The 15,824-nt window shown below is 39.1% G+C and overlaps 1 protein-coding gene across 4 annotated transcripts in view; it reads left to right on the top strand.

Annotated features, from left to right (window-relative positions):
• PlexA (plexin A) overlaps positions 1–15,824 on the top strand; it is a 597,216-nt gene that overhangs the window by 433,253 nt on the left and 148,139 nt on the right. For all 4 annotated transcript variants that reach the window (XM_083117039.1, XM_083117040.1, XM_083117041.1 and 1 more), the window contains one exon: positions 5,969–6,151. In XM_083117039.1, coding sequence (XP_082973165.1) covers positions 5,969–6,151 — 183 coding nt within the window. The remainder of the gene's footprint in view (positions 1–5,968; positions 6,152–15,824) is intronic.

The following is a 15,824-nucleotide window of genomic DNA, read 5'->3' as shown; positions in this document are numbered from 1 at the left end:
CTTCATCGATTTAATGAGAACATCATCAATCACTCATCCTCATCGTCTCAATTTTGATTTGATTAAATTCGTTATTTAGCGTCGCTTTTATGCTACTTTTTGCTAATCGCGAAGATGAGGATGAGTGATATGATGAAATTGATGAAGGGACACTCATAAAGTACACCCATGCCCAAGCCGGGATTCGAACCCGGGATGCCTGGTGTCGTAGCGCGTTGTGGAAACCAATCCGTAACGGAAGGCGGCCCTCAAAAGTGGCAGAAGAATGGCGCTAATTAGCAAATGTCAAATCAAATCAAATGAGATATTAAGCTTGATCATAGAACCTCGAATTGAAGTTGCTTCAGTGTTCGGTGAACTTCAAATAAACCATAAAACGGACAGAAATATGACGCAGTAAATAAACGATAAGAAGTGCAGTGAAAATAAGCAGTTGCTTGTAGTAGCTTCGCAGCATTTCTGGTTTGATCACATATTGTACACACGTGCTTCTAAGGTAGTATTTCAAAAGCAGTCTGGAGCTCTTTTGATTTACAGTCAATATAGACACTTTTCAGACACGTATGTTTTTAAAAAGCAAGAATAAAAGTACGTGCTGCAGCAAATTCTTTACCTTATTCCGAATTTATGAAATTAACTGTACCAATGTCTGCATTCGTACCATGTTGTTCGATCCCTTGCATTGGAGCAGCCCTGACAAAGACCGGAGCGGGAAATAGCATCGTTATTATCGCAAAGCACACTGGTTAGTCGCCGGAAACAGTTCGGAACAAGGTTAGGAGAGGTTGGATTTGATAGCGAACACAGGAAATCGTTATCCGAAGTAAACGTTACAAGACAAGAGAATTGAAATTCATGGTCAGCTTCTGCTAACAATGGGCTTTGCATTTACTGCAAACGAGTGCCGGTGCATTTCCTTCCAAGTCCTCGGCTACCAGCTTATATTTTAAGTGATTTTTTGCGAGTGCTCGTGTGTGTGTATGTGTGCGTGGGAGGAGAGGGGGTGTCCTTGAAGACAATTGTGGGAAGGGCAGATTCCACAGCCGTGCAGGGCGTGAATAAGGTTAAATTTGAGTCGTGAAACCTGTTGGTTTACTGTAAACTCTCGTATCAGGGTGGAGCGAGCTCGCTTTGGGCGTATATAGAAATCACATGCTATTTTATAATTATAGGAAACCAGTATCTTATCTATGGTAGCGGTGATGTAATCACACACCCTAGTGTCCTTTTCTATTTTGTACATCTCTCTATTATTATACCAAAAGCAGTTTCCTGATATGCGATATCTTTCCACCCCTAGGTTCCCGATTAGTCCCATTTCAGTAGTTTGTGTCCCATTTTAAACTATAGTTTTAATGCTGATTATATTATCCGTGCTTACACTTGCTTTCTTGTGCTCCCTGTACTGCCATAGACCTATTAGCATCGAATACCCAAGAATTGGAAATAGGTTTTTAGGAGGCGATTTTACACATTGGCTGTGTTTGTTTGTGGGTGCTAACTACACTTTATGCATTGTTCACGGCATATTATTGGAGTACAAATATATCGCTACATTTGGTTTATTTTACTTCGCTTTGCTGGCACTGTAGTCTAATTGCGAAGATGAGATGAGCGGTGATGAAATTGATGAGGGGACGCTCACAACAACCATGCCTAGGCCTCGATTCGAATCCGGGACTCTTGGCGTCGTAGTGCTCTGTACTAATCACTCTCCCACGGAGGTCGGCAGTAAGATTGGCGTACGCAGGGTAGAAGCTGATGGGGCTACAACCCCTCCCGAAATTTATGAAAATCAATATTTTCAAATGAAAGCAGTAAAGAAGTCGGGTAAACCAAAGTGGTAAATGCTAATTTCCATTAAAATGGCCCCCTATTACCATTTTTGTCTTCGAACAACGTTTAAATTGAAGGTTAATTGCGGTTACGAAATATAACGCAGCTATATAATATCCATCTTTTAAATTCCATCTCCCTCCGAAATAAAATCCTCCATACGGCAGTGGATATATGAAATAGTGAAATAATAGTAATGTCGAAGAACTTTGGAAATTAATTAACTCAAGATCCCTCTTGGTTCATTCTCCATGCAATACACTTCCACACGCTTCTAAATTCTGTTTTATCTTGTTGAGCATTTCTTTGGATTTTATTTCTCTGATGTCGTTATTACCCTTGTTCTCCTTATTTTACTTGCCCTGTCTTGCTAGTACTGAATTCCATAAATGTGTTTCTGGTCATATCGTACAGCGAAAACATCATTTTTTGTACAGTGAAGGACAATTTTAAGTCGTTACAACGTGCAAGTGTCTGCGACTGTGCATAATTTTGAAGACATGCATGTGCACGCAAACACACACACACATTTGTTGATTGCACCAGCCTCCGTGCTACAAAATCCGAGATCCCGGGTTCGAACCCTGGTTAAGGCATGGCTGCATCATTCTCTTTGTTCCATCAGTCGTTGATCATCTATCCTCACCTTCGCGATTAACCCAAGAGGTAGAAAGGCGACTAAAATAACGGAAATAGAAGGATAGACGCTGGTGGACTGGAAACTGGGTATTTCAGTGGCGAATCAAAATTCAATCACTGAACGCGCTAGGTCTCAGAGTTGGCTCAAATACAAACTAAACTGAAGGTAGCTGTTTATTTCTGTTTCTTCGATTCTTTCTGTGATAAACCGACTGAGAAGATATATCTGATAGCATTTTCTGCTGCTCTTTTTGGTCTATTTTCATCCAACTGGACATTCCTAATAGATTGACGTTTCTTCGGAAAACGTAAATTGTACTTTGGTGAAATGTCTCTCCAAATAGAAGGCTTTTGTAGAGATCCTGGCAAGAAATGTGTTTTTTCCGCTCCCTTGAATTCATTTTCTCTCCCCCTGAAATCTCTCTTCTTTTCCCTTTATATAACCCTTCTTCCTTTTTTCTGTCCCAAGATTTGAATTATTCTCCAGATGTGTTGAGATCTTTTCCAGCAGATAGTATCTCCTCTTCTGCTGATGGGGACCAGCGGGAAGGTTGAATCCGAAGGATTGAGGCGAGTATTTTTTTTAATAGTGGCGTCTTCGTATAAACCGGAACATTAGCCTGAAAGTGTCGGAGCAGCTGCTGACTTGTGTGCGTCACTTATTGATCCTTGGATTCCGCAAAAGTTATCCCTTCTAGACCAAGCGTCACCCGTTTATAAATCAGGACATTGTGTCGCGGGGAACACGACATTTGGTTTAGCTGCCGCCTTGTCCGTTCTCCCCCCATACTGGACAAGGTAGTCGAGCTCTTCCGGTTACATGATCTGTTTCGACCCGCTTGCCCTGATAACTACTCCCCATCATAATACTGAGTCAAGAGTTCTGTTTTTATATACTAATTTTTAAAATTCCCATTCATGTAATTTCCTGTTGTAGTTACTTCATGGTAAGGAAGTTCAAGACCAAGAAAGGAAGATAGTGGACCTGAGGAAAATCGGGCAAGAATATTCAAGATTGAATTTATCTGCCCAAGATACTATTGTGACAGTAAGCCTCTGTGCTTAGGAATTCCAGAGTTTAGTTTTGTTTCATCCAATAAACATTTGGAAAATCGTCAAATTTGTTCATTTCAATTAAATTATTCATAGGTGAAAAACTTTGTCCAAGAATGCAATTTACTTCATGATGATGATTAAAACAGTACACGAAATTAAACTAGTGTATATGTTCGTAAAGTTAAATCACAAATTTTTATGTATGCAGCGTTACTGAATCTAGTAAGGTTATGGCACCCTTCTAAGATAGGGTGTCTACTGATCAGGAATTGTTGGTTCCGGGAATTATACGTGAATTTTCTTTATAAACGTGAAATATTGGCTTTCAGAACATGAATTGAGAGTAGTTTGTAATTTTTTATAATTTAAATTTTTACATTTTGAGTTTGAATGTTATCATGGCACGTGTGTTGCTATTTTAGAGGCTGTAAGTACCTAAATTTTACTTTGAAGATATTACAGAAATCTGAAATTTTCGAATTGTATTTAAAAAATAGACCATATATATGTGTATCACCTTGTTAGATCTTGAAGGATCTACTGCAAGGAATCATATTTGCGATTAATTCTATGGGGAAAGAAATCATGCTACCAGTTTCCTATTATCAGCTAAACCGAGACTTGAGACATTAGAACGAAGACAAATATGTATATCTGAGTAAAATTCATCTGAAAGATATATTGAGCTTCACGGCAATAGAAAGATTGACAAGTTTCGGACTGTGATATGGTGAAAGTTGTGAAAAAAGAACATCAGCCATTGCGACCAGGGCCGGATTAAGACCAAATTGGGTCTTAATCTTCGGTGAACAATAAACACAACGACGTTATAGTTACGTCACAGCGCAAAGAATAATAGTAACTGTATAATAAGTAACGCTGTGTCTATGCGTTCGAAATTGGGGCTCCAAATTTCATTCTAAATTTATTTTCAGTTTATTATAGCAAACGACTGTTCAGCTTTCGAAAAATTCTCGTCTGTTTTCATCTGGGCCTATTTCAAGAATGGGCCTAATGCTGCACAGCATCAATAGCACCCACTTCAATCTGGCCCTGATTGAGACGTAACTTAATTGTTGTGTAAAGCAAGAGTGAAATAAGATGTACACTTTATTTACAATTGAAAAATATGTATTTAAGAAACAATTTTTTGCGACGTATCAATATTGAATTGAACTCTGTTCTTCCTTGAGTCTATGTGAATGTTTTCCAGGCCAAGTCAAGTTTAATCGTACTCAAAAAAATTTAGATTTCGTTGTGCTCTAGTTCGTTTTGGTTAGTTTCTGGGATATGGTAGCCAGACACACATACACAGAGAGAGAGTTAGAGTTAAGCGCTTCAAAGTCGTCAGAAGAAACAAGGACGCGGGATCAGCAGCTCAAGAGAATGAAAACGGTTGGAAAGTTATGAGAAGTTCAGTGCAATTGTATGTCTCGGCGATTTTCAAATTCGCGAGGAAAGGGACAAAACGATCTCTGTACGCGCATAAGCATACGAAAGCATTCAAATGCTTTTATGTGCGTGATGGCGAAATGAGAAAACCATATAATCTACGTCCAGATGAATTAATATATTTTTGTAAAGCAGAACATAAGCAATTAACATATAAGCACAGAAAATTTTGTGACACAACTGAATCGACTATTAGCTACAATGAAATTAATGCATGACAACAATTTGGCAATACAGTTTGGTGCACGACAATGGAATAATAAAAACAATAATAATAAGACCTTGCAGAATTTTAGTGTTTTGAACGTCCAGTTCAAGTTACTATTTAAAAAGTATTAACTACAAAATTTGGTTGCAGCTAAACTCTGTTGTCGTTTGTTCATATGGGGCTCTATTGTTTACTGCGTGAGACCCTTCAATATCCGTGTGCCTCCCCATGGCGCAGTGGTAGCGTCATTGCCTTGTAATCAAGGGGTCCCGGGTTCGATACCCGGTGGAGGCACAAGTGGTTCGGATCCCACTTTAAACTGTAGGCCCAGTCCCGATTAGCCTTACTGTGCATAAAGTGGACTTAAAACAGCAAATCAAACCAAACCAAACCTTCAATATCCAACTGAAATGCCTGCACATAGTGGTTCGGATCCCACGTTAAACTGTAGGCCCAGTCCCGATTAGCCTATCTGTGCATAAAGTGAACTTAAAACAACAAATCAATCAATCAATCAATCAAATGCCTGGATACTATTACATTCACATCAGCATTCACCATTGTGTAGAATGTTGTAATGTGAAGCTTTCTTAGTAGCCAGTATGGTATTTTACCACGCCTAGAAAGCCAATTACTTAATAATTTACTAATGTCTTGAGTTAGTTGCTGTTATGTGACGTTTATGACTTGTATAGTTTCTTTGTGGAAGATTTGTAGATCGTTGAAAATCTGAAAATATTAGTTTGACTCAAAATTTGGTGTTCTCTTCCATTTTAGAAACTGCAAAGCATTCAGGAAGACTTCTGCGGATTAGATGTGAATACACCTTTAGGAGGGGAGCATCCAATTGCAGCTCTTCCAGTTCTCGTTTTTAACACCCATCTCACCGCTGTTTCTGCAACATCTACGGGGGATTACACTGTTGTTTTCCTGGGAACTGCTAATGGACATCTCAAGAAGGTAGGTGGAAAAATAATGTTATATCATTTATTATTGTGCTGTCTGTATCTTATCTGTGCAAATCAACTCGATCTGGTCATATTCTGCATATCTGTTAATGGTGCTCTTGTAAGTGAAAAATATTCTGAAAGTTTTGTTTTTCATTGCATATCTTTAGTACATCTTGAGTTAGTTATCTTTGCAACGACTATAGCTCTTTTCAGTTCTTACGGCGGCCGGTCCTAGTTCTGCCAAGAGAAGTGGGGAGCGGGGATTACGCAACAGACCAACCAGACAACAGCAGTGGAGCCGAGAGAAACAACGTGGCCGGAAAAAGTACTACGTGAAACTCGTTCTACTGGCCGCTACGTTTCTTATCGTGCTGGATTGGTCGCTTCCCCACTCCCCACTTCCCCTGCCAGCTTCTAGAGCGCCCGCCGTAAGAACTGAAAAGAGCTATAGCAATAGATAAAATTCGAACTGAAGCATGCTACGTAATTGTTGATTGTTTTCATCTGCTGGTCAACGATTTATCCAATGATTTAAATATATTTCAGAAACCTAAGGTAACAAAAAAGATGTATACGGTGGGAACCACATGATTGGCCTCTGAAATAAAATAAATGAAAAATGCTTTGTAAGACTGTCTTCGATTCTTTATCCATACCCAATGAAGGCATTTAGTGGTTCGGATCACACTTTAAACTGTAGGTCCAATCCCGATTAGCCTATCTGTGCATACAGTAAACTGGAACTAAAAATGAAATCAAGAATCTTTGATTCTTTAGAAACTCATATATTTTTACTTGTTCGAAAGAAGTTAGTGGGTTGCATAACACACCATGATTGCTTTTTCCAACTTATTTTTTGCAAGTAAGACATTCAGTACTAATATGTAATTGAGAAACTTGAATAAATTAATTAAACATTACTCTTAACCCTCAGTATGAAACGTAGGAAGTGGATTCTTGTCAGAACCTAACCTAACCTAGTAGGCAGTTGAGTGTGAGCGAATAGAGCTAGAAGATACACAACACTACACAGTTAGCATGTTATAGACGTCAGCTATTATCACCCAATGAGAAAATGAGCAAGTCAAACTAAATCCGGTGGTAATCAATCGGAACCGAATTCAATATTAGCACAGTTCATTTTCCTTGTTTCCTGAATTTCCTGCCCGCTGCCGACCATAACTTAATTCCTCTGGCCCCAACTACCTCAATTTTATGGCTCGGTGACTCCGCCTGAAAAGTTCGGAAATGCGGTTGAATTGCGATCCCGTCAATCACTGGCCATCTGATGTACCGAAACGTTTTACAGTTGACACTTGCTTCTTGCGGTTTCCTCGCACCGGTGGTTGAATTGTTTCTTTTCAAACGCGGGTGTGGTGGCCCGTCTCTAGAAGTGAATGCTTGCTTGTCTTCTGTCGGGGAATGGGGATTGGTGGGATGGAAGTGAAGTCAAGACCAGATCGTGGGCGGTAAGTAGTGGCTTCATTACCATATTGTAATTTTCTCGCATTTGCCCATTGTGCTTCCATGTCGTATCTTATAGTTAGTGTATCGAGTTAGAAAGACATGTTTTAATCCCATGTAAGGCATAGATATTTCAATGTTTTTCATCAATTCACATATCGACAACCGTGACGTAGTGGTTAGCACAGCGCACTACGACGCCAGGGACCTGGTTCGAATCCTGGCCTGTCACTTTTTGAATGTCCTTTCATCAGTTTCATTATATCATCACTCATCATCATCTTCACGATTAGCCAAAAGTGGCAGAAAAGCTAAGTAAAATAAACCAAATCAATCCATTCACATCATCCAATGCCATTTTCCCCTTAGCGGAATATAATTGAAGAATGATATAACTAAAATACTAAAAATCGATATTTTCTTTTTACATTAAGGCAATGGTTTTGAAGTTGTATGTAACCCTTTGAAGTCAATGGAAAAACAGAATACATTAATTTTATATCAACAATAGCGACAATAACATTAACATACATTAAGTAAAACAATAAGCCAATCTATACCTCTAGTTGTAAAATAAATAGGCATTTCAACTGATGGCTACCGTCTTGGAGCGTTTGTATAAAGGGATTTGTGACGTTTGCCGCATTCCTAAAGGTGCGGCAGACAATACGTTAGGCGAGTGCAGAGACGCTTAGTCACACCAGGTTCCTGTATTATCTGAATCCGGAACTAACTATGTAGGTTATAGTCGAGGAAATGTGGTTGACATTTTTGTATATTCAGAAATTCCCAAATCATTCTTTGGATGCACAGTGGTTCGGATCTCACTTTAAACTGTAAATCCAATCCCGTTTAGTTTATTTGTGCATGATAAGTGGACATAAAACAATTCAATTCAAATCATACTTATTGTAAAATATCGATATTAAACATATTTTAATATGTTTACAGTAACATTTAAATATTTGTGTTTATATTGCACGGGTTTAAAGGCAGTATCATTCATTAACTGAATTCTTCCTCTTTATTCGACTACATGACTACTTGGAATCAGGGGTACCCACAGGGAGGATTCATGACGCGCGTGTCATGGGAATTTTTGGGGACGACAAAATTTTATAGTTTTGCTACCATATCTTCACACAAAAAGGGGGAGATCGTTTAGTTTGATTAACTTGTTATTTATTTTTAGTTATTAGATGTTCAGCATCTACTTCATGAGATTTAACATCCACAAGAACACTATTTCCTGTAGCAAACATGAAAGTGGACCGTGCTGTCTCTTTCTTTAGTCTTTTAACTGCAATGAAATGTTTCAAAAGCCTTTCGATCGTAGGTATCTTGGCCAGTGGGATAAACAATGTCTGGTGTTTGATTTGTGTTTGTTCCGAGTCGGCTCGGAACTTCCGACATGTGGATTTCCGTTTCAGTGTTGGATGATTTCAGGCACGATTTGTTTCGCTTGTATGTGTTCCTGTGCTACGACTGACTGGATAATTGTAAAATACCATAATTTCGAAAATTTAATTTTTAAGATGGCTGGTGGGGGGGGGGGGGGTGAACACCCTTTGCTTGTAATGGACATTTCCACTTTGACATGAAAAACGTTTTAAATCCGTTCATTTTACAGAGAATGACACAAACATGAGATGTGCAAAATATCTCGGCGATATTTGTTTCGGTTCTCGAGAAACACGCCTTCAAACACCGCTGAAATTCACCTCCTACGTCACGGATTTGAAAACGTCCTCTCCACAGACAGGAGGTCCTCTGACGTCATCACTTAGAAATGCGTGCAGGCGGGGCTTCTGCTTGTCCCGTCAACTTAGCATGAGCCGCGGAAGCGACAGATAATTCACTTGTTACTGTGTAAAACAAGTATCTTACAACTTCCAGTGCAAAAATCTGTACTCCATTTATTGGAGATGAATTATACCCTAGCAGTATAGTAGTATTTACTATAATTCAGCCACTCGGTAGAGGGTTTTCCCATTAGGGTGACAAAGCAAACCTTGTAACAGTCAATGGCTGAGCACGTGAACAGCCTTGTTCATTGCAAATACATAGGTTAGTTCTGACTGGCAAGAACTTAATGTTATAGGAATGCCTTTTCTGGAATTACAGTTAGTTTAGTCATAACATTTTCTTCACAAATTTTAAGATAATACTTTTAGAACACACTGGTTTACACGCCAATTTCTGCAATATAAGAGGTGATACGGTATAAAAAGGTACGGTGAGTTTTTAAATTTCCTGCAGTAACTGACAGTTTTCTACAGTTAATATATATATATTGCAAATTTTTGTATTTAGCCTACTTTTACGTCGCTTTTCCGTTCACTTTGTTTAACATCAACGATGAGAACGCATGGTTAATTTATTATGTATCATCTCTAACGTAACATTTCTTCCATCTTTTGGCTAATCGCTACAATGAAGATGAATAACTACAAGCTGTATTCGAAGTCGGGGTGCAGAAGTACACCCCCCCCCCCCCACGCACACACTACCACCAACTGCACAATCTAAGTATCACCCAACCTGCCATGATAAGAGACGAAATTTTTCTTCTGTCCCATCTCATTTCGAAAACATTCACTTGTCCCATCTCCTTTTATGAGACGAGACGGAACATGCCTCGACTCGTGAGCAACACTAACATTAACAATAGAAGCATTCCCTAGCTGTCCCCAAAGTCTCGATCAAACATCCTCCCATGTAACAATTTCCTGTTCAATGAAATGTCACTCACAAGGAAACAGTCATGCCCAGGTCGAGTGGCAAACCTGGAACATGCGACTTCCTCAGATAAATCATGAATTTTGTGTATAATAATTACAACGACAGTTCATTCCTGGTAATTCTGAATCTGCAGTTTGGTTTGCATATATAAGCAGGATAATATTTAGTTTTCGAGAGCTGTACCGTCGAAACGAGGAGTCAAACAATAATAATAATAATAATAATAAAAAATATTAAGAAAGGTTTTTTTTTGTATTTATAATGATAAGCCCCTGCATACGTTGTTAATTCTATATTTTTCTAGACTTGAGACGAGAACGAGAATTGCACTCGCAAACCGAGACGGATGTTTATAAATTGAGACGAGACTGTCAATGAGACATTTACAAATAAACACGAGACAGACATTTACAACTCTCAACGAGAACGAGACCAAGGCTGCCATGTCTCGTCTCGATAGGATCCTTAGTGGTGAAGTTGTGAACCAACCAATTAATGCGTTCGGGGTAACGAGATGAGGCTCCTTTTTTCGCAGTACAAAATTCCAAATAATTTTATTTCGTAAGTGAAAATCCAGGACACTGCTGGCCGGAAGCTTGTTGGGGAGCATGTTGAACCCGACAAAGTTGTGTGTTTGTAGTCACGAAGTATTGATACTTTTCTGTTCATCTTGTGTCACTACGTTTTTAAGAACCAAATTTCTTTAATATGATTCGAGGGGGAAAAAATAACTGATTTGACAGTCTCAATGCAGTTTCTTATCGCAGAAATTCCGAAACTATAAGGAAATTGCAGATTTTGGTCTGCAGTCCCATCTGGTGTGTGGAATTACCGAAATTTCCTTCCCATCCGTATCCCGTCCTATACGTCTCTAATTTAAGAGAATGAAATAAGTCCGAAGGATTTTTTTATAAACAAGCGGATAGAACAAGGAAACTGGTAATTTTAGTGAACCAAAAAAAAGAGGGGGTTGGACCCGTTGAATCCCCCTTAAATACGCCCATGGTTATATACACATTATTTCCTTGTAATAATTATACATAAACTAAGTATAGATATGTACTGTGCAACTGATGTAATCTACTCAGTGTATTTTCTCTTATCTGCACAAAAATATTTGATCTTTATTTGCGCAACAGAAATGGAACACAAACTGAAATTGCTTTATGGAAAAGAGAGTTAAATAGGCTTTATAAATAAAGTGAAGAATGTGAAAATTCCTATTTTCCACTACATAGGTTACGGTAAATATCGATAAATATAAGTTTAAAAAATATTTTTGAGTGTCTGGTCAGCAACTAATTTTATAAGCAATATTTTTCGCATGGCCTGAGAACATACGCAGCTGAACCCTTTCGTTTATCTTGCACGTGAGCAGCACGGATATTTCATAGAAGAATGATCATTACAAAGCATAGCTTTCCTTTCTCCTATCGCTCCTTCTTCCATTATCTAAATCGGTACAGATTTGTAAAACTGCTGCACGTGTTCGTTCACCGTGGTCTACCCATCCGGAACTGGACGCTCGAAGCAGACGACAAACGAGCTCTCCCTAAGGAGTGACGTAGTAACATGGCGGCGGCGTGTTTTCAGCGCAACGCTAGCCTCGCAACTTTGGAAGTCTCGTTTCTGCCTTAAACTGGACGCAGAGAAACGCGAGAACTTGCAGGGGTCATTTTACCAGGGTGTAGTTTTTAAAATTGTTGTAAAAAAAATTGAGTGGAAATGTCCATTGTCGAAAGCTTGCCCGAAAATCTAACTCAGATCTTTGTCGAGAGATCACGAGCTAACCCCTACACAGCAGAGGTTAACGCATATTAGATTTTAATAAATCGTTCACCTAAAAAATATATGATTTTATTATTTGTAACAAGATGAGGAGAATTTTGTAGTGACCCTTGTTTTAGCAAACACTATGTGTACTGTAATTTGTCATTGCCACGGTACAGTGTAGGTGGAAAGTCATGTTGAACTTAATGCATATGTTCATAGCTACCACATAACGACATCGTATACTGATAAGAACTGCACTTGCAGAAGGTGGGTTTGGCATTCAGGACGTATCGCAAGTACTTTACTTCAAGCAGCCATACGACAGTAAATGTAGCGCGTTATCAACGGAGGCAAGTGAGGACACACCCATGATATTGTTCCCTAACATGGTCATGCTTGCATGAAGGATATCGAATGCCATAAAAAGTATTTCTTGCCCCATGATCCCATTGTATGCCACACGTTAAATCATTTCGAATGAGATTGCAGAAAGTTATGACATGAACTTCATACATGACGAAACGACGGGGTCGCATCCACGAAAAATGTATAATTGGTTTTGAGCGTTCGTTAACTTGATTTCTAGCCGCCGTCCGTAATGTAAGTGTTCGGGTGTGGCACTCCGGAGCCAGAAGTTCTAAGTTCAAATTGCACATAACGCCCGAGTGTTTGTCGCAGATCGAGGGCTTGGATTTTCGGCGGTCGTTGGAGGTCAACGCGGGTTCAGTTCGAAACCACCAGGAGAGAGGAGACTGGGCCATGGCGGATAACGTGATCCGTGACCTTCCGGTGAAGTCGCATCCACGAGGCTCGAGTTGTACGCCACGAAAGCAGACATAATTCGCCTCTGGTTGCAGAATATTTTACGCTGCTTTTGCATGTATTTAATCGCGACAGTGAAGATCATGGATGAAGCGATGAAGCGATGAATGGATGATGGTCACGCATCCATTCCTTTCCCAGAATTTGAACATATGACCCCTGCCTTCTCAACACTTACACTGGGGATACCTCTGTAAAGTTAAAGGAATACTCGAGGTTTGAAAATACTTTCATGTGGATATCTTTTGCAGAATATTGTTTAAATCAAAAACAACATTTCATCATTTTCTTGATTGATTGGGTTTATTTTACTTTGTGTTCTGCCACTTTTGGCTAATCGCGAGGAGGAGGATGAATTGATGAAGGGACACTCACAATGCCCATACCGGATTCAAACCCGAGACCTCTGGCGTCGATCCTCATTGTTGCGAATAACTCAAGAGGCAGAAAAGCCACGTAAAGTAACCGAAATTAAAAAGGGGGTTGAAAGATAACACTCTTCCGTCTCAGCAACCGAGCCCTTTGAGCTCCAATCACAATCTCGCACACTGTGGGTTCGATTTCTGGTCTGGGTTTTGTTGCTTTTCATTATTTAACCTAAAAATCTTCACTTTCATTTTCGCGATTAGCCCAAGGAGGTAGCAAAATGATAATAAATATGTTTATGCAATGGAAATATAAGAAACAAAAGAACTAGCCCAGTGGTACAACTGCGCTGTAAGAATGCTATTGACTTTCAACGGCATCATTACAACGAAGAAGTCTCTGTGACTGTACATTAGGAGGATCAAGTGTGGATTTACTTCTGAACAGGAAGTCGTGTAGTTGCATAATTGCCTTTCCACTCTGATTGTTTTATACAAATGAGACTAACCGAAACCTGAACAGTAGGTCTGTTGTTTACAACCATAATTTCTACATTGTCTTGTGTAATTTGCATGCCAACGTATCGCACATTGTCGTCATTAAATAACAATAGAAATCCTTTGAGAGCGTGGAGATGTTTATTCTAATAGTGCATTGAAATTTGGTAAAAGAGAAAAGAAAAAAAAATCCTGCCGAATATGGTTGATGTGTACAGTCACGGACACTTCCGGGTTGTTATCCAATTGACTTTCAGTGGAATCGTTACAACCGAGAAGTGTCCGTGACTGTACACATCGATCATATTCTTCATACCGTGCTTTAGACGGTAACGACACTGTGGACTGTAGTGTCTAGTGCGAATATTATGAAAATCCCAGATTAGACATTATTACTTACTCTAGAAATAGCTAACGAGTAACAATGCGTTATAATCCAGTGTCTGTAATTCATAATAAACAAAAACTTCTTTTAAATGATGGGCGAGTCGATGCCCTTTCAATAAAATACATAATTTTGTTCTCTAGATCTGTATTCTGGAAGTCGTCTGCTAGTCTATGGTAGTCAGGGGACTCATTGTAAGATAGAAACCTTTTCAGAACGTCCTGGAATTAATGAATTTAAGAAGGTTTGCACAAGGATAAACTAGAGTTTCTGACTCAGGTGGCGAGGTCCGCAGGATACTGTAGATGCGACTAAGTTGCTGAGCTGATCCGGAGATTGGATTATTCTCGTGTTGCAGCCGGAGTTTCGGAAAATCCCAAGAGAGACTTGGAAAAAATGGAAGAAAGTCGCTAGGAGGGTCTAGGTTAATGTCTGCTGACTCAGTCTCATCTGTGTTCTATGAAGATGAAAGAAGCCGCTACTTAGCCAAACCTCTTTCACCTCTTGTTCTGCAGATTCTGGCGCCATTTTGAAGCCCGGAACATACGCATAAAAAATAGACGATTCACTCGTTTCCTCTCCTCATCCTGCTTCAGCTTTACACTGCCACTCTCTAGAATAATGCAGCTCACCCTCTCATTAATATTAGGCTTTGAGAAACGAAGCTTAAAAGAGAACTCATGTTATGCATGGAAAGCTACTTGGCTGAAAATAGCGAAGTTTTTTGTTACTAGAGTATTCTTCATCCACCGTACGACTCATAAGTCTGTTGCAGGAAGCCCTGTGCACAAATTGACCATTCGTGGTTTGGACGTTAACGTAGCCGAATGTAATGGGCTTGAATTGTGTGTGTGTGGTGTTTCGTCCATTTACTGTAATCGTCCATCTATTCTTATTGTTGTGGTTAATCCAAAACGTGAAAATTGCCTTCCAATTATCCAAACTTGTTCCTACAATAGTGCAGTAGTCTCTAGTTAGTGTCTTTAGCTTGTCTATCCAAATTCTCTCTCCAACTAGTAGAGTTAATCAACACAAGGTGGTTGGTTGTTAGTAATTGTGTACCTGTATATAAATTTATTACCATTTCAGAAGCGAAAATGCGAAAAAATGAAAACACGATTAAGCCTTATTTCCATGGCAGAAAAAACACTACATATGCTGACCAAGGTAGTGTGTGTGTCAATATAAAAACAAATAAATAAAAAACAACAACGTTACGTTTCAACCCTCTAGACTTGAAACAAAGTAAAAAAAAAAGTTGTTTAGTTTGGTTTCAAGTCTGATGTAGACACTGATAAAAGGATTGAAATGTAGCGTGTAGCGTTATTAAGTGTTTTTTGTTTTTACTGAAATGTAGACTGCCTTGGTCAGTATATGTAGAAAAAATGAAATAAACTGAAACCAGTTTTCTTCATATTTAAAATGTGAATTATGAATTATAACTATAGCCACCATGCAAGGTAGTTCTTCAAAGATTTCTGTCACGTCCAGATGCTGTTTATGGCTGATTGTTTGTCACTGTCATAAGTTTTATAAAATGTAGTTATTACGTGAGCACTTAGGATCCAGGTGTTGAGATTTTCCTCCTGTGTACAAAGTTCCTGGGGATTGCGGTATGTTCAGAGCTTATCTGA

The sequence above is a fragment of the Lepisma saccharinum genome, chromosome 2 (assembly GCF_977018435.1).
Source record: "Lepisma saccharinum chromosome 2, izLepSacc3.1, whole genome shotgun sequence".
NCBI lineage: Eukaryota > Metazoa > Arthropoda > Insecta > Zygentoma > Lepismatidae > Lepisma > Lepisma saccharinum.
The sequence above is the reverse complement of the archived record's forward strand: the minus strand, read 5'-3'. Positions and strand labels throughout refer to the sequence as shown.